Source organism: Monodon monoceros, unplaced genomic scaffold (assembly GCF_005190385.1).
Source record: "Monodon monoceros isolate NGI ecotype Baffin Bay Population unplaced genomic scaffold, NGI_Narwhal_1 Super_Scaffold_1, whole genome shotgun sequence".
NCBI lineage: Eukaryota > Metazoa > Chordata > Mammalia > Artiodactyla > Monodontidae > Monodon > Monodon monoceros.
The window spans coordinates 72165622-72189905 of record NW_021703765.1 but is presented as its reverse complement, the minus strand read 5'-3'; the positions used below and the strand labels follow the sequence as shown (position 1 = coordinate 72189905).

The 24284-nt window shown below is 50.7% G+C and overlaps 1 protein-coding gene across 3 annotated transcripts in view; it reads right to left on the bottom strand.

The window, feature by feature from the left end:
* SLC8B1 (solute carrier family 8 member B1) overlaps nucleotides 1-20627 on the bottom strand; it is a 31269-nt gene extending 10642 nt beyond the window's left edge. For 2 of the 3 annotated variants that reach the window (XR_003794509.1, XM_029229516.1), the window contains exons 1-13: nucleotides 20429-20627; nucleotides 19882-20036; nucleotides 19016-19253; nucleotides 9512-9664; nucleotides 9370-9422; nucleotides 9163-9220; nucleotides 8941-9046; nucleotides 8692-8859; nucleotides 7667-7809; nucleotides 7383-7536; nucleotides 4965-5024; nucleotides 4608-4738; nucleotides 2972-3113 (exon numbers count right to left, since the gene is read on the bottom strand). Coding sequence is in view for 2 of the 3 variants with exons in the window: in XM_029229516.1 (XP_029085349.1) it covers nucleotides 2972-3113; nucleotides 4608-4738; nucleotides 4965-5024; nucleotides 7383-7536; nucleotides 7667-7809; nucleotides 8692-8859; nucleotides 8941-9046; nucleotides 9163-9220; nucleotides 9370-9422; nucleotides 9512-9664; nucleotides 19016-19219 (1372 nt within the window). In the remaining variant the exon portion in view is untranslated. The remainder of the gene's footprint in view (nucleotides 1-2971; nucleotides 3114-4607; nucleotides 4739-4964; nucleotides 5025-7382; nucleotides 7537-7666; nucleotides 7810-8691; nucleotides 8860-8940; nucleotides 9047-9162; nucleotides 9221-9369; nucleotides 9423-9511; nucleotides 9665-19015; nucleotides 19254-19881; nucleotides 20037-20428) is intronic. The other variant, XM_029229524.1, reaches the window with a different exon arrangement.
* Nucleotides 20628-24284: the final 3657 nt, after the last annotated feature.

Below are 24284 nucleotides of genomic sequence, written 5' to 3'. Positions count from 1 at the left end.
TGAAGAACACCCCACGAAACTAATTACAAAAATAGTACTCAAAATAAATGTATGTTATCATTATTCTTACATGGAATCTAACCATGTCCAATGACATGAAAAATCATCGTTGTTATTCAACTATAAGAACACTAATGACCAACATCTGAAAATCACACCCATTAATAAAAATTATCAACACACTTATTGATCTTCCAGCCCCCTCAAACATTTCATCATGATAAAATTTTGGTTCTCTAGTAGGTATTTAATTTTACAAATCCTGACAGGCTTGTTCCTAGCAATACACTCTACATCAGACACAATAACCGCTTTCTCATCAGTGACACACATCTGCCGGGACGTAAATGATGGACGAATCATTCGGTGTATACGTGCAAATGGAGCTTCCATATTCTTTATTTGCCTATTTATTCACGGAGGACATGGCCTATATTATGGGTCCTACACTTTCCTAGAAACATGAAATATTGGAATACTTCTGCTATTCACAGTTACAGCCACTGCATTCATAGGCTATGTATTACCACGAGGACAAGTATCATTCTGAGGCGGAGAAGTCATTACCAGCCTTCTCTCAGCAATCCCATACATTCGACAAAACGTGTCGAATGAATGAGGCGGCTTTTCTGTAGATAAGGCAACTCTCTCACGAGGCTTTGCCTTCCATTTCATCCTCCCGTTTATCATCACAGCACTAGCAGCTGTCCACCTGCTATTCCTTCATGAAACAGGACCTGATAATCCCACAGGAATTTCATCCAACACAGATAAAATTCCATGTCACCCCTACTATACAATTAGAGACACCTTAGGTGCCTTACTACTAGTTCTAGCATTACTAATATTCGTTTTATTTTCACCCAACTTACTAGGAGACCCCAGCAAACCCCCTCAACACACGACCACACATTAAACCAGAATGGTATTTCCTATTCGCATAGGCAATCTTACGATCAATCCCCAACAAATTAGGAGGAGTCCCAGCCCTCATCATTTCAATCTTAATCCTAGCATTTATCCCAATACTCCACATATCCAAGCAATGAAGCATAACATTCCGACCTCTTTTTTTTTTGGTCCGCGGGCCTCTCACTGTTGTGGCCTCTCCCGTTGCGGAGCACAGGCTCCGGACGCGCAGGCTCATGGCTCACGGGCCCAGCCGCTCCGCGGCATGTGGGATCTTTCCGGACTGGGGCACGAACCCGTGTCCCCCGCATATCGGCAGGCGGACTCTCAACCACTGCGCCACCAGGGAAGCCCAACATTCTGACCTCTTAGTCAGTGTCTGTACTGAGTACTAGTGGCAGACCTATTAACACTAACATGAACTGGAGGACAACCTGTAGAACACCCCTTCAACATCATTGGAAAGCTACCATCTATTTTACACTTCTTTCTAATTCTAGTGTTAATACCAGTAATCGGCATCACTGAAAATAATCTCCTAAAATGAAGAGTCTTTGTAGTATATTTCATTACCCTGGTCTTGTAAACCAGAAAAGAAGGACAACACATCTCCCTAAGACTCAGGGAAGAAGCTTCAGCTCCACCATCAGCACCCAAAGCTGAAATTCTACTTGAACTGTTCCCTGACATTTTCTAACGGGACATTTACAAGATTATTGAGTACTGTGTATTAAAATGACCCATTTTTACCATAAACTGCTATGTACATCATGCATAACTGCGCTACTCCCACAGTCTGGGGGTTCTATCCAGTGCTCGGCCCAGAAGCGGGGCCACAAATGCATTAGCCTGGACCAGCTACCACTAGATGGGTGTTGGGGCAGGTGGACAAGACACTAAATATCATAGAATCACATCTCAGGAAACGGATTCCTTCTTCAATTCTCTCACTGTAACAGATTCAAATACCTTAAACGCATTGGAAATGATGCCAGTTTCCTACTGATGCAGGTGGTACAGATTCCTTTCCAATAAATTAAAAAAAAAAGAGCTGATTTAAGTATCAGATATAACAGTTTAGAGTGAGAGAAAAATCAAGATCGTTCCTGAATGACTAACGCTTGGGAGCCCCTCTTTTAAGAAGCCACAAGGATGGTGAAGCCAGCCCGCAGGCTGGAGAGGCCCGCCATAATGAACCAGACAGCTGGTACCCGTAGGGGGCGCCCTTCCCAGCTCTGGGGCCACACTGTGTCCTGATGGACGCTCCTTCCCTCAGTGCCTGTGTCCTCCCATAAAATGGAGGAGAAACACAGAGAATTTGGCAGCCTTTTCATCCGGACACTCTTTAGCAAAAAAGCCACAGCCAGCCATGCATTTGCTACCAGAGCCCCACCTCCACTCCAGGAGATGCCCCTGGGTTGAGGGGCAGGAGCCCAGATGTCAGAGAGAGGAATGGGCAGCATGAGATACTAAGGTCAGACAACGGGAAGAACCTAGGTAGCGGGAGTTAGAAGACACCCGACAAGACTGGGTATTGCTTTAGCCAGAGCAGTTCAGAAAAGGAAAGCCTGGGGCAGGCGGGGGAAGACTCAGTGCCAGTGGGGACCGGCCAGGTCACGCAAACGAGTGAAGTAACCCACCCAGGTCACCCAGTAGGCAACGGAGGGACCTGTGAGGAATCACTCAGTGGGCACCCGTGTTGTGTGTGTGTGGGGGGGGTGCCCCTCTGCTCAGCTCCAGCCAATTTTGCTTTTAGGAACGTGGCCCAGACCTTCTTGAGAAGCCCAGGCCTGGATTTTGACGTGAAGTCTGCAAATTGTGTAAGGCAAGGGAACGAGCCAGAGGGCTGCACTTGGTCCCAGGGCCACCAGTGTCCAGCCTCCATGTGGAGCCAGTGGGCCTGGACCAAGAGACTGCGGGAGACTGATGTCCTTTATGGCACAAGCACACATTAAGTGCCAGGACTGCCCCTCTGGCCCAGGGTCCCCTGGTGTGGCTGAGAAGAAAACTCGGGAGTATGGGGAAGAGGGAGGTGGGCTGGCCTGGGGGAGGGGATACTCACAGGCCCCCGACTGCAGGGTCAGGACCAAGAACAGGGGGCTGATGACCAGGTGCAGGCAGTTGAGGGGCCGCTTCCAGTTCCCATCCTCCTTGTCGGGGTCCATGACGGGAACAGTGAGGAGCAGCAGGAACTCCACGGGCAGCTGTCAAGTGTGGGAAGGCAGCGAGGCCTGTGCTCGGCTGGCCCCACCCTGAGCTCAGTTACTCAAGAACAAGGCTGTTGCTAATAGAGCACCCACTGTGTGCAGGCCCCCAAGTGCCTGGATTAGCCTCCTACTGCTGCTGTAACACGTTGCCGCACACCGAGGGCTAGTACAGCACCCCAACTGCTAATCCTGACAACGCTGTGAATAGGAAGTCTAATTTTCCCACCTTTCAGATAAAGAAACTGAGGCTCAGAGAGGTTAAGAAACTTTGCCAAAGCCACACAGAAGGGTATATGAAACCAGGATAGAGGGGCAGCTCTGACTAACGCCACACCTTGTGTTTTCAGCCGGTAACTAAACCACCGATAACACTTACGGAGTGCTTACTATATGCTAAGCACCAGAGTCAGCCCTTTACATATATTAGTTCATTAAATTGTCACAATCACTGTAGTAGGCTGGATATGGTTCCCAACTCTTCAGTCCCTTCCTGTAACAGAATTAAACACTCCCACACTTTGTCAAATGACTAGAGTCTGCAGAATATATTTCCCTGTCCCACTGATGTTGAACTTGGCCATGTCACTTGCTTTGGCCAATGGGCTGTTGGTGAATGGGATGTGAACAGAGGCATAAAATGTGCTTGGAGAGTTTGCCTTGGTCTTTTCTGCCAAGAAAAGAGCACACTCCCACTGGCCCCAGAATGAGATGGGGGGCAGACCTGAACCACCAACCAGAGTCACCCTAGATGACTTATAGGCTCTTGAACAAGAATAAATATGGTCATCATAAGTTAATGAGATGTTGGGGGGTTGTTTGTTACACAGCACTGTTGCAGCAATAACTTACTAATATAACCACTCCAGAAGAAAGGTACTGTCATTATCCCCATTTTTCAGTGGAGATAACTGCAGCTCAGAGAGATGAAGTGACTTGCCCAAGGTCATGATGTAGCCAGAGCCACTGTGGGGTATAAATATAGTTTATTATCTACCCCTGGGTCTGAGAAGGCCTAAGAGGTATCCACGTTGGAGGGCTGTGAGGTGAGACCCCTGACTTTTTCGGTCTGGGTGGTGGAAGGCAGCTGCAGTTGTGCCTCATGTAAACCAGCCTGGATACCCCTGCCCACATCGAGACCTCAGGAGACATTCAGCTCAGGGAAGCAGTGGGGATCAGAGGAGAGCAATCTCGGCCTCATTTGGACTCACTATGACCCACTCCCTCTCCGTCCCAGTTCCCTGCCCTCACCTGGTCAGGAGGGGTCCCCATCTCCTCTCTCTCTGTCCCTGAGAAGATGCTCTCATTCCTCCATGGGGGGAAGAGCCCCAGCTATGCTCCATGACTCAGTTTCCCCATCAAGTCCCAGCCCATCTATTTCCCCAACAAGTCCTCAGCAGAGGCCAACCCTCCCCTCATTGCTCTGGGGAAGGTTGAGGGGCAACTGCCCTGTGCTGTCATGAAGCCAGGAGCCTGGCTCAGAGCCCCCCTTACCTTGAAGGCCTTGAGGGCCCTCCAGTACACTGGCTTGGTCCTCCACTTCCTGTAATTCAGGGGGTTGAGGGCCTGCAACAGGATCTGAGCCGTGGTCTCCTGGTAGAAGAGCAGCGGCCGGTACTCCTCACCTGGGGGTGAAAGGTGGGAGGGGCAGCTGTCCATGGCTGGCTCAGCCTCCGGGAAACCCTCTTCCCTCCCCCTCCCACCAGTCCCCCCAACCCTTGGGAAGAAGGAAAAGCCCAGGGCCTGGTAGGGGTGCAGGTAACCCCGGCCCAGAGCTTAGCCGAGGTGGGACCTGGATGGCCCCATCCCCCCACCTCTCCATCCCAGCCAGGCACAGGGCACTGGACTCACCGTAGTCATAGCTGTTGGTATTAGAAGACACCCGATCCTCCTCGGAACCTGACAGCATCTCTGTAGGAGAGAGGGGAGTTTCCCATGAGCCAGCTGGGGCACCCAGACCCTCCACCACTGTTCTAGGGTAGAGCACCTCTGGGACAGGACAGTTTTCAGGGTGCAAGTGTCCAGGCCCTCTGTACTTTGGATGTCTCAGCAATCACCCTGCACGCTCAGAAATTCTTACAGATTGAGGAAGTCTAACTCACAAAACATTTTCAAATGTAATGAGGCAGCCATAATGCTAAATTGAATAAGGGTGTTTGAAGACATAATTGAAACACCTACTGACTTCAATTTTGTACCTTTCAGAATTTGGAACCCATCATATTTTTCTTTTCCAGTTGCAACTTTTCTCGGGAGTCCTTGGGAATGATTAGAGGACTGAGCCCTGTAAAGAAGGGCTTCCTAAAAGGAAAATGGCCTTTCTCAAGTGAGGAGTGCTAGTCCTGATTCTGCCTCTGTGTGACTTTGGGCCCTTCTCCAGGTCTCATTTTCCCCTTCTGTTCCAGCCTGGAGGCCTATGATGGGTTTAAAAGACAGCACAGGGTAATATGTGCTGAACTCTGAAGGCTCAGTTGATAAAGAGGGCAGAAGAGGAAAAGTCATGGTAGACTTCCTGTAGGAGGAGTCACCAGCACCTGTGTCAGGGCCCCAGGGATTTGAGAGGTAATGAGATAGAGTCTGGCCCTCTGGAAGCTCACAGTCCAACAGACGGAAATACAAGCAAATTAATAACAGAATGGAGAAATAAAGGCTGTGCTGGGGAGAGTCTGAAAGCTGTACAAGCCCAGAAGGGACACCTGGGGGCCTCTGCAGAGCTCCCTCCAGGCTGAGTCCTTAAGTCTTTCAGAAGAAGGGCACACCAGGGAGAGGGGACAGCACACGCAAAGGCCCAGAGATAGCCAGACGGAGCATAGCGTCTTCAGGGACACGGGGGTAGCCCTGCACAGCTGGGCATGGAGTTTGGGGTATGAAATGAGTCTGGAGAAGAAAGCTGAGGCCCAGCACAAATGGCAGCAGATCCAGTGCAAGGTTCTCAGGCTCACACGCTGAAAGGGACCAAGCACATCACGGGACCAAGTGAAACAGGCTGGGTGGCGGAATTCTGGTTTTCCAATCAGGTCTGCAACCAACCCACCTCCACGTGTTGGGGCTGACGACAGAGAGTGGTGGGGACTGGGGCAAACTGGGGGCCCACACCTTGTCCTAAGAGGGAAGCCCCATTCAGTTCTAGGCATTGTGCCAGGCAGGGATGGAGGACCAGATGGTCTCATGTTTCAAGAGAAGTCACAATTTATATCAAGTCTTTTCATTTTAAGGACTTCCCTGGTGGTCCAGTAGGCAAGACTCCACGCTCCCAATGCTGGGGCCCCGGGTTCGATCCCTGGTCTGGGAACCAGATCCCACATGCCGCAACTAAGAGTTCCCATGCCACAACTAAGAGTGTGTATGCCACAGCTAAGAAGCCTGCATGCTGCATCTAAGAGCCAGCACAGCTAAAATAAATAAATATTTTAAAAATTAAAACAAAATCTTTTCATTTTAAATCTTGGCCTAATATTTTTTAAAAGGACACACTGGTCACACCACAAAAAAACAACACTTCTGTACAGAAGAGGTGGTCTGTAGGTTCCCAGTTGTGGCCTCTGGCATTGTGGGTAGGGGGATGGCTTTTGGGGTCTGAGGAACAAGGGTCAAGTCCTGGCTCTGCCCCTCTCCAGTACCTATGGCCTGGGAAGAATCTGACTTCCCTGTTTCCTCACCCAAAAAGACGCTAATACTATAGGCCCTATCTTACAGTCTTACTGAAAAGAATGAATTTGATAATTTAATAATTATTGACAATTATTGATAATTTACTCAATAAATTGTATATATGTGTATGTATTTTGTATTTGTGTGTTGTATGTGTGCGCTATGTATATATTTGTATATGTGTGTCTTTGTATATGTGTGTGCATGTTTATATATGAACTTGTGTACATGTGTGGACTATGTGTATATGTATTTGTGCATGTGTATTTATATGTGTGTTGTGTATGCCATATATGTATTTGTACATATGTGTATTTGTGTGTGTATTTGTGTAGTATATGTGTTTGTGGATATGTGTGCGCATGTATTGTGTGCGGCACATGTATTTGAGTATGTGTGTGTTGTGCATGTATTTGTGTACATGTATGTAGCATGTATGTATATATATTGTATATGTGCGTGTATTTGGGAGTGTGTGCTCTGCACGTATTTGTATATATGTGTGGGCTGTGTATGTGTATTTATATATGTACGTGTTGTGTATGTGCGTGTTGTATGTGTATCTGTGGATGTGTGTGTGCGCAGGTATTTGCGTATATGGAAGCATCTGGATTTTACCCCGACGGTAGGGGGCGCATGCCTGGACGCGAGTGGCGGCAGCTTTTGCGAAGATGAGCCCTGGCGACAGGCGGCAGCATGAAGAGCTAGTGAACTGGACAAGCAGGTGACGATGAGTTTTCACCAGCACAAGCAACAGTGCAGAGGCGGGGCCCTGGTCAAACGAGTAGAAAAAGTAGGAGATGGGCACTGGCAAAGGCCTCAAGAGACACAAGGCAGCAGTGAAGGGCAAGGAGGGCGCCAGGCCCACTGGTGCTCCCTTGGGGGCTCCATTCAGACCTTACCTGGAGTACCTGGCACGGAGTAGACCAAGGATCTCCTCCGCTGCCACTGGTAGATCCAGGTGCAGAGAACCACAGTGACCACGTAGAACACGTAGAAGCCCAGGTAACCTGCAGACAAGGGCACGCTGTCCCCAAGTGGCATCCTGGCCACAGGGCCCAGAGAACAAGAGCTGCCAGTTCTGTCACTGGGGCCTGGTGGCGGTGGCTATCTGTGTAAGCCCAGCCCAGCACCAGTAGGCAAATGGCCATTTCCTGGAGCCCCGCCCCCTCCCCACCACCAATCTGGCAGTCAACGGTGGGTGTAACGCCTGGTATAGGCAGTGGCCTCTAGGACACAATTCAAGTGTGAAGGGTCCGTGTCCTGCTCTGTGGCCTGGGAGGCTGAGCCCTGCAGACTGCATCACCTGAACTCTGGCTGCCCTGGGCCCACCCACGGAGCCCTGACAGCAAAACAGAAGGCAGTAGGGGAGGGTCTGGGGCACTTCTTCCCTGCTCCCTCCCTGCTGTGGTACCCTGTCTCCGGCAGGGACTGTGACCCTCCATAACTGTCACTCATGTTGGGTGGTCCCAGGTCTGGGCCTGTAGCCCTCAGCAGGCTCCAGGCACCCCATTCTCTGCCCCTTCAGGGGCTCCCACTGTTGCTGGTCCCTGGTGTCTCTGCATCTCAGCATCCCTTGTTGGCTTCCTTAACCCTCTGTAAATTGTCCCGCCATTCATGTCATTTGAACCATCTGGATGGAAAGGACATGCTGCCGGGACCCTGACGGCCACAGTCAGCATCCTGGCTGTACTGCTTGTTAAAATCTGAAATTGTGAAAATTCAGAACATCACCCTGACTCTGCCCTGCCCTCTTTGGTTATCCGAACCACGAGTCCCCTTTTTTCGCTCAAGCCACCTTGAGTAGGGTTTCCAACATCTGGAACCAAAGGTGACTCTGTGCCCTGCTGACCACTCCCTCCTGTGCCCCCATGCCTCCCACGCATCAGCCCTGGGGTGACCCCGCACTGGTCCTGTGGCCGCTCACCCAGGGCCCATGCCAGCGTGACCCTGCCGCGGTAGAGTGCAGTGAAGATCAGAAACACGGCCACCATGTAGAAAATGATGTCCCTGAGGAAGGGCCTCGAGGCTGCTGTGAAGGGGTGCAGGATGGCGATGCCACCGGCCACCACGGTGGTAACCAGCACGCCTGCGCCTGGAGGAGAGGATGCCAAGCTTGGTCTACCCTGCGCCCCCTCCTGCTGCCCCACCCCACCCTAGCCGGGGCCTCTCGTACCAAACAGTGCCCCAAAGGCCAGGCCGGCTGTGCGCGGACCTGAGAAGGCCACCAGGGCGCTGAAGATATCCGGTGCCCCGTTCCCAAACGCCAGGAAGGTGACGCCATGGGGGGAGCGTGTCAAGGGGCCTCAGTGCAGGGGCCTTTCCTGGCCATGAGCTGCCACCCTGTCTCCCAGCCACCCGCCCTAACTGCCCTCCATCCCTCGGGGACAAAGGATACTGCCACATTGTGGGAAAGCTTGAGTGTGGTCGAAATGGCTGACAAGTTAGGGCAGAAACTATGGAGAAAAGGCAAACAGTGAGTGTTTCCACAATGAGTGGCTCCTGCCCCCATCCTTCCCCCAAGCCCAGGGTCACCCCAATGTCAACCTCCTGGGATTCCATTTTCCAATCTATAAGGTGGATATGAGCCCAAGGCCAAACTCACAACTTTGCCGCGGTGACTCCCAGAATCAGAAACAGGTAGAGCAGCCAAAAAGCCTGGGTTGGGGGGCCGGAAAGGGAAAAGGGCATTAAGTCCCGCCGGGGCCACCAGCCCCTCTCACCAGCTCCCCGGAGCGGGGCCTCACGTAGAGAGTGACGGCCAGAGGGAGGAGGTCGGGTGGGAAGTGGCAGAAGATGCCTTCGAGGTAGTCCAGGTAGCCCCCTTCACTGCGGCAGTCAGGGTTGGAGCGGACGAAATCACAGCGGTTAGAGGCATTCAGGCCACACACTTCTCGACACTGTGGGAAGGGAGGGGGGACATCAGGGTCCGACACCCTGTGGTTGACTGGCCCAGCCCCACCTCAGCAGTGAAGATAACCTCCTCCATCCTGGTCTCTAAGCCTCCCAAGGCCTCCAGGTGCCAGCTGCACACTTTAATTTTTAAAAATAAACTTGTGTTTGAAACTAACCCAAGTAAGTCCTGAATAGGTGTATTTAAAATGAAACAAAAAGAAACAATACATAAAGATTTCTAAATTCTCCCTTCTCATCCCTGCCCTCCATGATCCCGCCTCTCTCCAGATGTCCTACTATGATCAGTTTGAAGCAGACCCTTACAGACATTTCTCAGTTTAACGATATTTGTACAGACATCCTAGTATACAGTTTATTTCATAGAAATGAGTCCATCCTGAAGCTCATTTCTGCAACATAACTTTTACCACTTCACGTATGTGCCGTGTATTGATATACTGATGCACACAACGATGATGATAAAAGTCAAAACACTCTGAGGGATTTCTATATGCCAGGTACAGTGCTAAGAGCTTAAAATGTACCTCAATTAATCTGCACCATGATCTTATGAGGAAGGTACTATTAACCTGCCCATTATACAGATAAGGAGACTAAGACAATATCCCAGGGCCCACTCAGTGGTAGAGACAGAGTTGGAACCCAGGCAGTTTGAGGCTCTAGAATCCCTGTCCTTAACCATTACCACCCTCGCCACCCCCTGCCACTGTAGAGTCTTAGGATTTCACATCATGGATGATACATAGTAGAGGTAACGTTTCCCTGCTGATGGGCAGTTGTGTCTACTTTTTCATTATTACCAAAATCAACTTCCTTGCACATGACTCTGAGTACACGTGAGAATATTCTGTCAGGGAGAATTCTAGAAGTGAAAGTGCTGAGTCAGAGAGTATCCCAGTCTGAGTTCCTCCAGAAGCGACCCAGAGACAAGGATGTCTAAGTAAGCAGAATATTTGGGAGGTGTATAGAACACAAGCACCGAAAGGGAGGAGAGATTCAGGGATGGAAATGCAACCAGTGAAGGCTGGTGGAGATCGTTCCCACCATGGGCTGGTAATCCCAAGGGCAAGGGAGCTGGGGTATTTATACACCAACTCCTATCAGTCATCAGGTGAGCACTGCCAGGGAGGGAGGTGCTAGGTCCCCAGCACTTCTGGCCTACCATGCTTATGGGTGGTTCTGAAAAAAGATGCTGGGAACTCGAGGTCCACAGAAGCCCACCAAAATGGCAGAGTCCAAAGGATATGGGCGGGGCCCTGACAGTGTCTGCTGCAGAGGGAGAAACATCTTAAACATTTGATGGATTTTGCCAGAAGACCCCCCCTAAAGCTCTGCTTAGACACACTCCCACCAGCAATGGGAAAGGAGTTTACACCTGCACCCCTACCGGGTTAGGGTGGCTGCCATAAGTCTGGTTCCAGCCAATGTAGTAGGAATCTCCCTGTTGTTAAGCTGCAAGTCCTGGAGGACGGTGAAGCGCTCTTTTCGTGTGTTAATGGCCATTTGTATTCCTTCTTTAAACGGCTAGTTTTTTCAATTGTTTCCTTCTTCTTATTGATTTATAGAAGCTCTTTATATAATGGATATTAGGTCTTTGTGAGGTTATGCATTTGCTTAGGCATTGCCTAGAAGCTCCCCCTTCTCAAACTTTATGTTCAAAACCTTTGTCAGTACCACCTCACACATGTTAGGATGGCTACTACACAAACCAAATGAGCAAAACCAGAAAATAACTAGCGTTAGGGAGGATGGGGAGAAACTGGAGCCCTTGTGCAACTGTTGTGGGTGTAAAAATGGTGCAGCTGCTGTGGAAAACAGCACGGCAGTTCCCCTCCCAAATTAAAAATACAATCACCAGTACCAGGGATGTAATGTACAAGGTGATAACTATAGTTAACACTGCTGTATGGTATACATGAAAGTTGCTGAAGTATTTCCTAAGAGTTCTCATCACAAGGAAAAAAAAACCTCTTTCTTTTCTATCTCTATGAGTTGATGGATGTTCACTAAACTTATCGTGGGCATCATTTCACAATATATGTTAAGTCAAATCATTATGCTGTACACCTTAAACTTATATACAGTGCTGTAGGTCAATTGTATCTCAATAAAACTGGAAAAAAACCCAGAATTACCATATGATCCAGCAAATCTACTTCTGGGTGTATGTCAAAAAGAACTGAAAGTCAGGTCTCAAAGAGACATTTGCACACCCATATTCATGGCAGCATGAGTCACAGTAGTCAAAAGGTTTGGAAGCAACCCAAGTGTCCATCAATGGATGAATGGATAAGCAAAATGTGGCACATCCACACGATGGAATGTTATTCAGCCTTAAAAGAGAAGGAAATCCTGACGCAGGCCAAAACAGGGATGAACCTTGAAGACATCATGCTAAGTGAAATAAGCCAGTTGCAAAAAGACAAATACTGTGTATGTAATTCTACTTATGTGAGGTAACTGGAATAGTCAAACTCATAGAGACAGAAAGCAGAATGGTGGCTGCCAGGGGCTGGGGGGAGGGGGAAATGGGGAGTTGTTTAATGAGGAGAGTTTCAGTTTTGCAAGATGAGAGAGTTCTGGAGGTGGATGGTGGTGATGGTTGCACAGTGTAAATGTTTTTAATGCCCCTGAACTGTACACTTAAAAATGGTTAAGATGGTGAATCTTAGGTTATGTATGCTGTATTACAATTTTTTTTTTTAAAAAAAAGCTCTGTCAAATCACAGTTCCATCCCCTCCACAAGCCTTCTCTGAACTCCCACCAATGCCAAACTGGAGATGAGATTTCTTGTCCCTGAGCCCTCAGGTCATCTCCTCATCCCTTGATTACTGGCTTTCTACAGAGGCCACACTGACCCACTGTACCTATTTCATGCACTGTTCCTTCTGCCTGGTACACCTCCCTCGAAAGACCACCACTCATTCATCCTCCAATTCTTAGACGTTTCTTCCAGGAAGCCTTCCCTGATCACCCCCAGCGTAGGGCAGATCCTCCAGTTATAAGTGCCCATCACCCTCGGTCTTCTCTTACAAAGCACTTCTCGTGTTTTGAAATCCCCAGTTATTTGTAGGATCACAGACTTGTTTTAATGTCTGTCCCTCCCACCAAAGTCTTGCACACAGTATGGTCTCATAATTGTTTTGCCACACATTGTGCTGGATCCCAACTCAGTCTTCAAAACAGACCTAGGGGGCTTCCCTGGTGGCGCAGCGGTTGGGAGTCTGCCTGCTAATGCAGGGGACACGGGTTCGAGTCCTGGTCTGGGAGGATCCCACATGCCGCGGAACAACTAGGCCCGTGAGCCACAACTACTGAGCCTGTGCGTCTGGAGCCTGTGGTCCGCAACAAGAGAGGCCGCGATAGTGAGAGGCCCGCGCGCCGCGATGAAGAGTGGCCCCCGCTTGCCACAACTAGAGAAAGCCCTCGCGCAGAAACGAAGACCCAACACAGCAAAAATAAATTAATTAATAAACTGCTGTGTAAGCCCCCAATATCTTCTAAAAAAAAAAACAGACCTAGGAGGTTGGCACAATTGTTTCCACTTCACAGATGAGAAAACTGAGGCACAGAGAGGTAAAGTGACTTGCCCCAGGGCACACAGCCTACCACTGCTAGCTGGTTTCAAACTCAGGTCTGCCTGAAAGTTACTAGCTGAAGCTCTTGGGGAAACAGTTCAACTGGGCAAGGGCAGCCTCCTCTTCCTGCCTTCTTCCCCACCTCCTGGTCTTCACGGTCAGCCAGGGAGGACGCAGGGAGATGGTCCCAGCCCAGCTCGTCTCCATCTCCCTGACAGCAGAGTGAGTCAGCAAGGCGGGTCCCCCAAATCTGGTCTCCAGAATCGCATTTCTCTGCAGCCTACCTGCCCCTGTGCCCCAAGCTGGCCATCCCCTCCCTCGAAGCCCATCAGGACCTGAACCCAGCTCTGCCCAGGGGTGGTAGAGTTAAAGGGGCATTGCTCTGAGTCTGGGGTGGGTGACTTTTCAGACCATCTCATTCCCTTCTCATCCTCTTCCCTGAATCACTAAGGACACCCAGGGAATCCAGAGAGGGTCAAATATTTTCCCCTCTGTGAACAAGTTTCAAGGGCGAGGCTGGACAGGAAAGGGTTGCAAACTCAATGCCTTGGGGGCCAGGCAGATTATATAAATGTCTAAAACCACCGCGGCTGCTGGCAATGGTGGTGAGCTGGAGGGTGCATGCCCTGCTGAAAGGCATCCAAGTTATAAAATGAAAGAAAACCCCTCCCCACATTGCCCAAAAAACTGAAACCAAAACCAAAATCATAGCAGCTAGACAAGCCCGTGGGCCGTCAGTTTTCAATCCTATACCAGTAAGACTGGTATGGGAGACAGAGTCAGCTGAGAGGAAGAGCAGTCCTGGGTCTGAGACCCAGCTTTGCCACCAGCTGGCTGGGTGACCTTCAGCAGCCCCTTTAAGGGGTCTGGGCCTTGTTTTCCTCACCTACAGAGCGGTGTTCATCAAACCCACTCTGGCTGCTGGCATCTTGGTGCCACATATGTTTTGTTAAGTGCTTCTCCACACTCCCTTCATTACTGAATATCAGAATGCACACTATCAAAGTCCACGCTGGCTCCATTAAGAAGCCAAACAATTAAACAACTCCAATACTAAGGGGACAATTTAAAATCGTTTCCATTTTGTTAGTTGGGGCCCAACAAGAAAGGCTTGGGGGCTTCCCTGGTGGCGCAGGGGTTAAGAATCCGCCTGCCAATGCAGGGGACACAGGTTCGAGCCTTGGTTTGGGAAGATCCCACGTGCTGCAGAGCAACTAAGCCCGTGCGCCACAACTACTGAGCCTGCGCTCTAGAGCCCGCGAGCCACAACTACTGAGCCTGTGCTCTAGAGCCCACGAGCCACAACTACTGAGCCCGCGTGCCACAACTACTGAAGCTCGTGTGCCTAGGGCCCGTGCTCCGCAACAAGAGAAGCCACTGCAATGAGAAGCCCATGCGCCGCAACGAAGAGTAGCCCCCGCTCGCCGCAACTAGAGAAAGCCCAGGCGCAGCGATGAAGACCCAACACAGCCAAAAATAAATAAATAAAAATATTTTTAAAAACTAAGAAATTAACATTGGTACAATACCATTAATTAAACTATAGTAGGATTAAAGAAAAAAGGGCTCAGGTTTTCCCTACCTAGATGCCCTCTCCAAATGTTGTTACTTGCAGCCAGTGGCCCCTCCTTGTGCAGGTGCACGGGCAGTACGGGGATGGCTTGGGGGATGAGGGGGCTGGGAGGGACATGTGGAGTCACAAGCTCCTGGTTCATCCTCCCTGGCTGAACAGTGGTCCCTAAAGATGTCCAGGTCCTAATCCTCAGAGCCTGTGGATATGCGACCTTACATGGCAAAAGGGACTCTGGCAGGGGTGATTAAATTGAGGGTCTTGAGATGGGGGGATTGTCCAGAATTATCTGGAGGCCTTTAAATGTAATCACAAGGATTTTTTTTAAGAGGGAGGTGGGAGTGTCGGAGTCACAGAAAGAGATGTGATGGAAGCATAGGTCAGAGAGTCAGAGAGAGAGACTGAGAGAGATGCTACGCTGGTGGCTTTGAAGATGAAGGAAGGGGCCACAAAATAAGGAAGGAATGCAGGAAGCTTCTAGAAGCTGGAAAAGGCAAGGCAATGGACCTTCCCCTGGAGCCTCCAGAAGGAACACGGTCCTGCCCACACCTTGATTTTAGTCCAGTGAAACCCATTTTGGGCTTTTGACCTCCAGATAACAAATGTGTGCTGTTTTGAGCCACTACGTTTGTAATAATTTGTTACAGCAGCAACAGGAAACTCAAACACTCATCTACAGTCAGTTAACTGCAGACACTAAAGAACTCTCAAAGACTTCTCACGTTCTTAACCTCATTTGATCAGCCCCCCAAGGAGGCACTGTAGATGTGACCTGGGGCTACAATTCCACTCTCCTACGTCCTGTAGCTACACCTCCTCCTATTTTCCCAACCCTGCAGCTGGACCCCAACACGGCAAGTTTTCAAAGGGGTGGAAAAATCACAGGACTCTCACCAGGACCTTGTGACAACTGCTCAGCAAGGCTGGGTGGTACAGTGCTTATAAGGAGAGGGCTCTGGAACCATGCAGGCTGGGTTCAAATTCTGCTTCCCTACTCATAGCTGTGCGACTTTGGACAACTCACGTAACTTCTCCGTGCCCCAGTTCCCTCCTTTATAAAATGAGGCAGGGGTCGGCAAACTCTTTCTATAAAAGGCTAAACATTTTCCCCTCTGCAGGCCAGACAGTCTCTGTTGAAACCATTCCACTCTGCTTTGTTGTGTGAAAGTATCACCTGCAATAATAAACAGGCATGACTGTATTCCAATAAAACTGGACTTACGGACACTGAGGTTCAAATTTCACAAAGTTTTCATGTGTCACGTAATAGTGTTCTTTTAAAAAATTTTTTCAACCATTTGAAAATATAAAACCCATTCTCAGCTCCCGGACTACAAAGCCCAGCAGTGGACCTGATTTGACCTGTGGGCTGAAGTTTGCCGGCTCCTGAAATGAAGGATTAAATGCGTTAATCCATGTGCTTAGAACAGTGCCTGGTACACAGTCAGTGCTCAGTAAAATGAGCTTTGATTACTCTTTTTTCCAGAGGGGAAAAATGAGACTAAACAGCTCCCTGCACCTGTTAGCTTGGGCCCCTCCGCCCCCCACAAGGGTCAGCCCCAAATGTCCAGCCTCGGTCAGATCTGTCCTAAGTGGAGATTTTTTTCCAGACTCTCCTCTTCCCCGAAAGGAGTGTCCTGGAACCACTGGGTCCTGGTGGTCTGATGCCAAACCTGTCCCTGGCCCTCTGAGGCCACACTTGGGCCAGCCCGGGCTTAGGGCATGGGGCACTGGGTGGCCCAGCAGAACCTTGTCTTCTACTTCCCCTCCAAAAATCTTAATTTGGACCCCTTCCCAAAGCTGCTACCAGCATCTCACCGGATCGCTTTGCCAGCCTACTCTCTGCCTCCGCCCTTACAGTTGATTCTCCCACAGCAGCCAATGGGATCCTTGTAAAAACTGAAATCAGATCACGTCCCTCCTGTGTTCTAAATCCTACCATGGCTCCCGTCTTACCCCTAGGAATGGGCCAACTTCGCACAGCGGTCCAAACAGCCCCAGGCGGTCCGGCCTCCATTACCTCTCCTGTCTCCTCTCATCCCTCACCCCCAGCTCACTGTTGCAGAGGCCTCTCAAAGTTTGTTTGTGACACGTCATTCTGCTCTTGCCTCAGGGCCTTTGCACTTGCTGTTCCCCCAGATCTTTGCAAAGCTTCAGGTCTCTGTCCTCAGAGAAGCCTTCCCTGACAGCCCGAGGCAGAGTGGCTACCCCTCTCCATCTCACTCCATCACATCCCACCCTGTTTTGTTCTCCTCATCCCCCAGTGAAATCCTGTGGATTTACCTGTTGATTTGTTTCTCATCTGTGTCCCCCACTAGAGTATAAGCTCCATGAGGGCAGGAACCGAGCTTATCTGCTCCCTGATTTACCCCTCACGTGTGGCACTGTTCCTGGCACGTAATAGGTGCTCAATAAATATTTGTTGAACGAGTGACTATGCAAAAGGACCTAGGTGAGGAGTGGGTGGCCTTTCCCAGCCTGCAAGCTGGCCAGACAGCAGCCAGCCAGAGGCTGGCGGGAATTCCAGGAGGGCAGCCACCTGTGTCAGTCTTGGGAGGCAAGTGAACCAGAGGGGAAGGGTCTGGATTCAGCATGAGGCAGCCACGAGTTCACATCCTGGCTCTGCTACTTCCCTCGTGGCCAACTTCCCCTCCCTGAACCTCAACGTCCTCACCTATAGCACAGAGATAACCATACCCGTCTCAGGGGTTTGGGTACAGGACTTGATGAGCTAGGCACATTGCTGGCCTAAGTGCTCAATAACTCAGAGAGATTATCTGACACAAGCCACAGTTAACCCCCATTTTCCTGCCCCCAAGAGGCAGCAATTTTATAACCACAGTAACCCGTCTGTAGAATAGGCATAATTACCTGTCTGTCTGCCTCGAATCATGGGCATGAAGGTACTCAGCAGCCCCAGAAAGTTGGTGTGGGCGCTAAGCACCCTCAGCTGTCAGTTCAAGTGGGGAGGAGTTTGTTACTCCGTTTGTTCTCGTTTGTTCTCTCACTGAAGAGAATACAAAGAGAGAACTCCAGCCCCGTGCAGCAGGGGCTCATCTTGAGCAGCCTCCTGCCTTCAGATTTTCACTCTGGATCCACTGTGGCCTCTCCTCCCCTTACAGACGTCAGAACAGAATGATGCAAGTTCCGTTTGGCCTGTCTCAACGGCCCAAACCTCCCTGCCTTGGGAGGAAGCCTCCTTGCTCTCACCAAGCGTCCCCACTGCTTCTCCCTCCATTCATACAAGTCAGTGGCACTACCATCCTCCTCCATCCCCCCACTGCTAAGGCCAGAAATCTGGAGCCATCCTTGACGCCTCTCTTTCTTCCACCACCATGCCCCTCCATCTAAGCCATCAGCATACCCTGCTTGTTGTGCCTCCAATACTTCCTCCAAGTCCCACCACTTCTTTCCTATCTCCCACCACCACCATCACCTGGTGAGCTGCAGGAGCCTTCCCACTGTTCTCCCCGCTGCCACCCTCAACGCTCTCAATCCATTCTCCCCAGAGAAGCCAAAGACATCCCTTGAAGAAATAAATCAGATCTTGACATCCCCCTGCTTAAAACCTTCCACTGGCTCCCCACTGTCATAAAACAAATCCCACCTCTTAGCCTCAGCCTATAAGGCCTTTTGTAATCTGACCACCACTACATCTCCATCCCCATTCTTAACACTCTCCCCCTCACTCACCCTGTTCCAGCCACTCTGGCCTCCTCACAGCTCCAGAAACTAAGTTTGTCCCTGCTTCAGGGCCTTTGCACGTGCCTTTCTCTCCACTTGGAATGATCTTCCTTCTGATGTCTGTATAAGTGGCTTCCTTTCTCCATTCAGGGCTTGGCTCAAAGGTCCCTTCCTCACAGAGGCCATCTGTGACCCCCCCCCCAAGCTGAAATAGTTGGAAATACTCCTTCTTCCTCACAGCCCCCACCCCCCAATATCACTTTATCCCATTATCTGCTGAGCACATAGCATCTTACCACCTGAAATTTACATGCTTACTTCTTTATCCCCCTCCTAAGAGACTGCTGGCTCCATGAGGGCAGGGATTTTTGTCTACAGTATACGTGCCCTGGCATATCCCAAGGTTTAGCTCACATCTACTGCTACACAGTAGATGCTCAATACATACTTGATTGGCTGAATACACCCCCACCTGATGCCAGTTTCCCGCCTGGACACTCACGTCTACCACGGGGCTCTGGTTCACACCCGAGGCTGGAAACTGGGAGCTAATGCGGGTCCCTGCAGATGGGCCCCCGGCCCCCGACACTGTGTCCACCATCAGCAGCACACAGAGCCAGCTGAGCACCCAGTACAGATTCAGCAGGCCTCTGGCCACCAGCGCCCAAGGGGCCTGGCCCTCACTCTCCGCGTCCCCTTCTGTCATGTTTCAGTTCCAAACAGCTGGCACCTCTAGTGGCCTGTAGGGTAGGGGTGAGAAAGACGAACAGTGTCACTGAAGACTGCAGGACCCAACAGGAGGGGCCTGAAAACTTTTTCAGCTGAAGAACTGCCCCTCCTCCTCCCCACACCAATGGAAAGCCCAGGTAGGAGCCCACATTCCGGATGGGCCTGACTCATTTAGCATGCAGATTAGATAGCCCTTCTTCCTGAACCCCCAGTAGTGTTCCCATGGAAAACCAGGCTAATAACTCCTCTGATGGGGAAATCAAGGCCCAGGAGGAAGTGAATTGCTCAAAGTCACACAGCCTGTCAGCAGCAGAGCTGGGCTGGACTTTAGCATCTGTCTTTTTCCCTCAACACCAGGGAAAAACCAGCTTTGTTTTTCTTCCAAAGAAATTAAACTGGAGAGAAAAAAAAAAGTCCCCGGCACACTGATTTTCTTCTTTGGCTCTTCCACATGTTGTAGTTGAGCATGTTTTGTTTTGCCTTCAGGAAAAGCAAAGCCCAGAAAACAACAAAGCCCAGATTTACCAACGTTTTTCGGTAAATCTTTGCTCAATGTCCTGGCAGGGGCAGGAGGGGTAGGACGCGGCTCTGGGGGAAGAAAAGGGGGCACAAGGGCCTGTCTCAGCATTCTTTCCTCACCTGTTGACAGGCCCTTCCCTCCTGCTGTTCTCTGTAACTGCACTTGGCACTGACTTGGAACGGGACACTCCAGGTCTGCAATATAATCTCAGCCACGAACGAGCTGTGCGGCCTTGGGGAGGTCACTTCATGTCTCTGAGCCTCTGATTCCTCATCTGTAAAATGAAGACAAATGCTGGAGCATCGGAGCAAACGATAAGGGCTTAATTAGGGCTCGCGCCTCAGGTGTTCCCAACTTGAGGATCAGCACGTGTCTCCTATTTATTGGCCGCCGATTTCTTGCACTCATTCACAAGGGAGCATTTATGGAGCGCTTCACCTGTGCCTGTCCGAGGTCAGGAGTTCAGACGCTCAGATCTGCACACCCGACAGGAAGGGGCAGGGGCAGAAAACTGGGGCAGTAATCACTTTTGCGGCTGCACTTTCTAGGTGCCAGCCAACGGGAACGTCAATGTGCTCCGTTTCCCAATCCGGGCGGATGTTGAGAAGCTGAACTCCGGCGCCAGTCCTCCCGCGGCGCCCAGGCGGGCGGGGAGGTTCCTCTTACCTTGCGAGGAGCCTCGGACCAGCAAACTCCGCACCTCGACCCCGCCGGGCTTCGCAGCCTTTCCAGTCCCTGCCCAACCGGCCCGAGCCTCCCGAACTTCTGCTCCTGAAGCCGAGAGCCCAGGGTTCCCGCCTGCGGCAGCGTCCGAGTCAGATCCAGCCGCTCAGCCCTGCTTCGGCCCCCACTAGCCCGGCGCCGGCCTCGCCCCTTATACAACCCGCCCAGAGGACACGCCCCCAAGGGCTCGTCCCGCCTCTTCCCTTAAAGGCACAGGCTCCCTCGAGGTCTGTCGGTTCTGTTTTCGCCGCTAAAGCAGAAGCTGAGATGAAACCTGGTGGGTATAAACAGTAGGAGGCCGGAGAGGTACATTGTAGGGTGAAACTAGAGGGTTCTATTCCCGAGGGACGGGTGGGTGAGACGGCGTCAAAATGCTTCTGGTAATCAGTGGTGATAAGAAGTATTTGAGGGGCTTCCCTGGTGGCTCAGTGGTTGAGAGTCCTCCTGCCGATGCAGGGGACGCGGGTTCGTGCCCCGGTCCGGGAGGATCCCACATGCCGCTGGAGCGGCTGGGCCCGTGAGCCATGGCCGCTGAGCCTGCGCGTCCGGAGCCTGTGCTCCGCAACGGGAGAAGCCACAACAGTGAGAGGCCCGGGTACCGCAAAAAAAAAAAACAAAAAAGTATTTGAGAAGATCCCAGGCAGGGAACGCTCCGCCTTACACACAAAAACTCTGGCGGTGCAGCCTCCCTTTGAGAGATCTCCTAACTGGGTTCAGCATTTCCCTCTAGCAGGGTGGCTTTTAAAAGAAGAATATGGCAGGGAATTCCCCGGCAGTCCGGTGGTTAGGACTCCGAGCTTCCACTGCAGGGCCCACGGGTTCGATCTCTGGTTGGGGAATTACGGTCCCGCAAGCCGCGCAGTGGGGCTGAAAAAGAAAAAAAGAAGAAGATGGCAAATAAGTCAAAACAGGGGAGTTAGTCGATCTACGCGCCCTGACGGATATAGCCCCCCCCTTCCCCAGTTTCCTAGCCTCCGGGGGAAGTTCTGGTCGCCTCCGTCTTTCCTTCTGTTGGGGTGGGGAGGGCACCGAGGCTGGCACTGGGGATGTTGAGGCTGAGGTCACGCTCCTCCTCCTCCAGCAGCCCCGCCCCCACTTCCACAGTTTGCACGCATCTAATCCCACCACCTCCCTCTCTCAAAGTCCGTCCTGCTTCCTCATCACCTTCACCACCGAGGCCCAGCTCTGAGCCCTCTGAAGGGCGATCGAGGCCCTTTAGCGTCCAGTCCTAGCGCACCTTTCCGACTTCATCTTTTATCCCCACTCTAGGCCCGGAAGCGGGGGACTTACACACGGCCACACCGCTGCTCCTTCTGAGCCCCTTGCCCCGGGATGTCAGCCCTTGTTTTTTTTTTTTTTTTTTGCTGTACGCGGGCCTGTCACTGCTGTGGCCTCTCCCATTGCGGAGCACAGGCTCCGGACGCGCAGGCTCAGCGGCCATGGCTCACGGGCCCAGCCGCTCCGCGGCATGTGGGATCTTCCCGGACCGGGGCACGAACCCGCGTCCCCTGCATCGGCAGGCGGACTCTCAACCACTGCGCCACCAGGGAAGTCCCAGCCCTTCCTTTTTCTACCTGACAAACTCTTATTACTCATGTGCCAGGCCCAGCTCAAATGCTACCATCTCTGGGTGGTCTTCCACCCTCCTCCCTGCCAGCCCCCGCCTTCCTTACCTTCCGAGCACTCTAGTTGCCCACCCTAGAGAGGACATCTGTGGTCTCTGTGGTGACCACCCACCCTGTGGTCTAGGGCACGGTATCTGTGGAATCTCGGCACATGGATTACAGTGATTATTGCAGAGTATAGCCGTGTAGATCACAGTGAGTGTCCGCGTGCTTGTCCCATTTAATAGCCCTGTGGGGTGAGGGCTACTGAGATCCCCATTTCACAGAGAAGGGAAATCGAGGTTCAAGGAGATGAAACGACCTGTCCCCAGGACACCCACCGGGAAGTGGCAAAGATTTGCACCTAGGTCTGTGTGACCCCAAGTGAGTCCCCTTCACCACCATGGGCTGAGTGTCCTACATCACTCAGAGGTAAGGCTGGATCTGTCTGACATTCAGCCTCCCTATTCAGAAGGCCCACAGCCTGGGTGATGTCAACTGAAAAAAATGCACAACAGTTGAGTCTTGGTTTTATTGGGACCTCACTGAGGACTATAGTCAGAGAGACAGCATCTCAGGAAGCTCAGAGGAACTGCTCCAAAGAGGTGAGGGAGAAGCCAGTATATATATAAATTTTTTGGCTGGGAAATACATGTAGTCAAGCATACATCTCCATAAAAGATTACTGCTAACCACTAAAATCAGACGTCTCAAATTAATGATTTTAGTGCTTTTCTATGGATGGGAAGATGCAAGAGTCTGGGGTCATTGAAATCCTTCCCTAGATATGCATGTTGACCGTCTAGAGGCCATATATCCAAAACACAGAATACTTCCTCCTGTTTTTCTCCATCCTGAATTCCCTTCAGGGTATACTGGAGCAGGGCAACTATAGCCGCTGATGACTAGATCCTTGTAGAACTGGAATGAGGCAACATTTTTTCCTTACAACTGAAAAATAATAAAATGGACAAACAAATGCCCTCCATTCAGGTTAAAAAACAGCTATCAGTACCTTAGGGGTCCCTTAAATCACCATCAACCTGCTGACTGTGTAAATCACTCCATCACTATAAGTGTAAAACTTAGTTTTATGTACGTATTTATTCACACATATAATGTATCCTCTATAAGATAATATTTATATATAATACACATAATACATTATAATGTATAAAATGTTATAATCTATGATATATATTATATATGATTATATATACTATAGATTATATAGTATATATAATCTATATAGATTTTACATACCTATTTATATAGCTTTACCACTATATAAGTATTCCTAAGCAATGACATTTGTTTTGCCTGTCTTTGAAGTTTATATAAATCAGGGCTTCCCTGGTGGCACAGTGGTTAAGAATCTGCCTGCCAATACAGGGGACATGGGTTCAATCCCTGGCCTGGGAAGATCCCACATGCCGTGGAGCAACTAAGCCCATGCACCACAACTACTGAGCCCGCGAGCCACAACTACTGAGCCCGTGTGCCACAACTACCGAACCTGCGCTCTAGAGCCCGCGAGCCACAGCAAGAGAAGCCACCGCAATGAGAAGCCTGCGCACGGCAACGAAGAGTAGCCCCTGCTCGCCACAACTAGGGAAAGCCCCCATGCAGCAACGAAGACCCAACGCAGCCAAAAATTAAAAAAAAAAAAGTTTATGTAAATCAAATAGTGCTTTCTCTATTCTTATGTGACTCGCTTCTTTCTCGCGCCATCCTGTTCGTGAGCTTCAACCCTGCCGTCTGTGTGGCGGCAGTTGGTGCGTTTTCCGTGCTGTGTAATGAACAGTTCATGGCAGGACTACGTCAACGTTTATCTATCCATTTTTCTGTTGATGGATATATGTGTGTTGTTACCAGGTTTTTGCTACTGATGGCATCTTTTTACACGTCTTCTGCTGCACTTGTAAAATAATTTTTCTAGGGCATTGTGTCGGTCACTGTTCAACCAGAGAAACAACCTCAGTAGGAGACCCACGTTAAAAGGTCTGTCATGGCTTCCCTGGTGGCGCAGTGGTTGAGAGTCCACCTGCCGATGCAGGGGACGCGGGTTCGTGCCCCGGTCCGGGAAGATCCCACATGCCGCGGAGCGGCTGGGCCCATGAGCCATGGCCGCTGAGCCTGCGTGTCCGGAGCCTGTGCTCTGCAATGGGAGAGGCCACAACAGTGAGAAGCCTGCA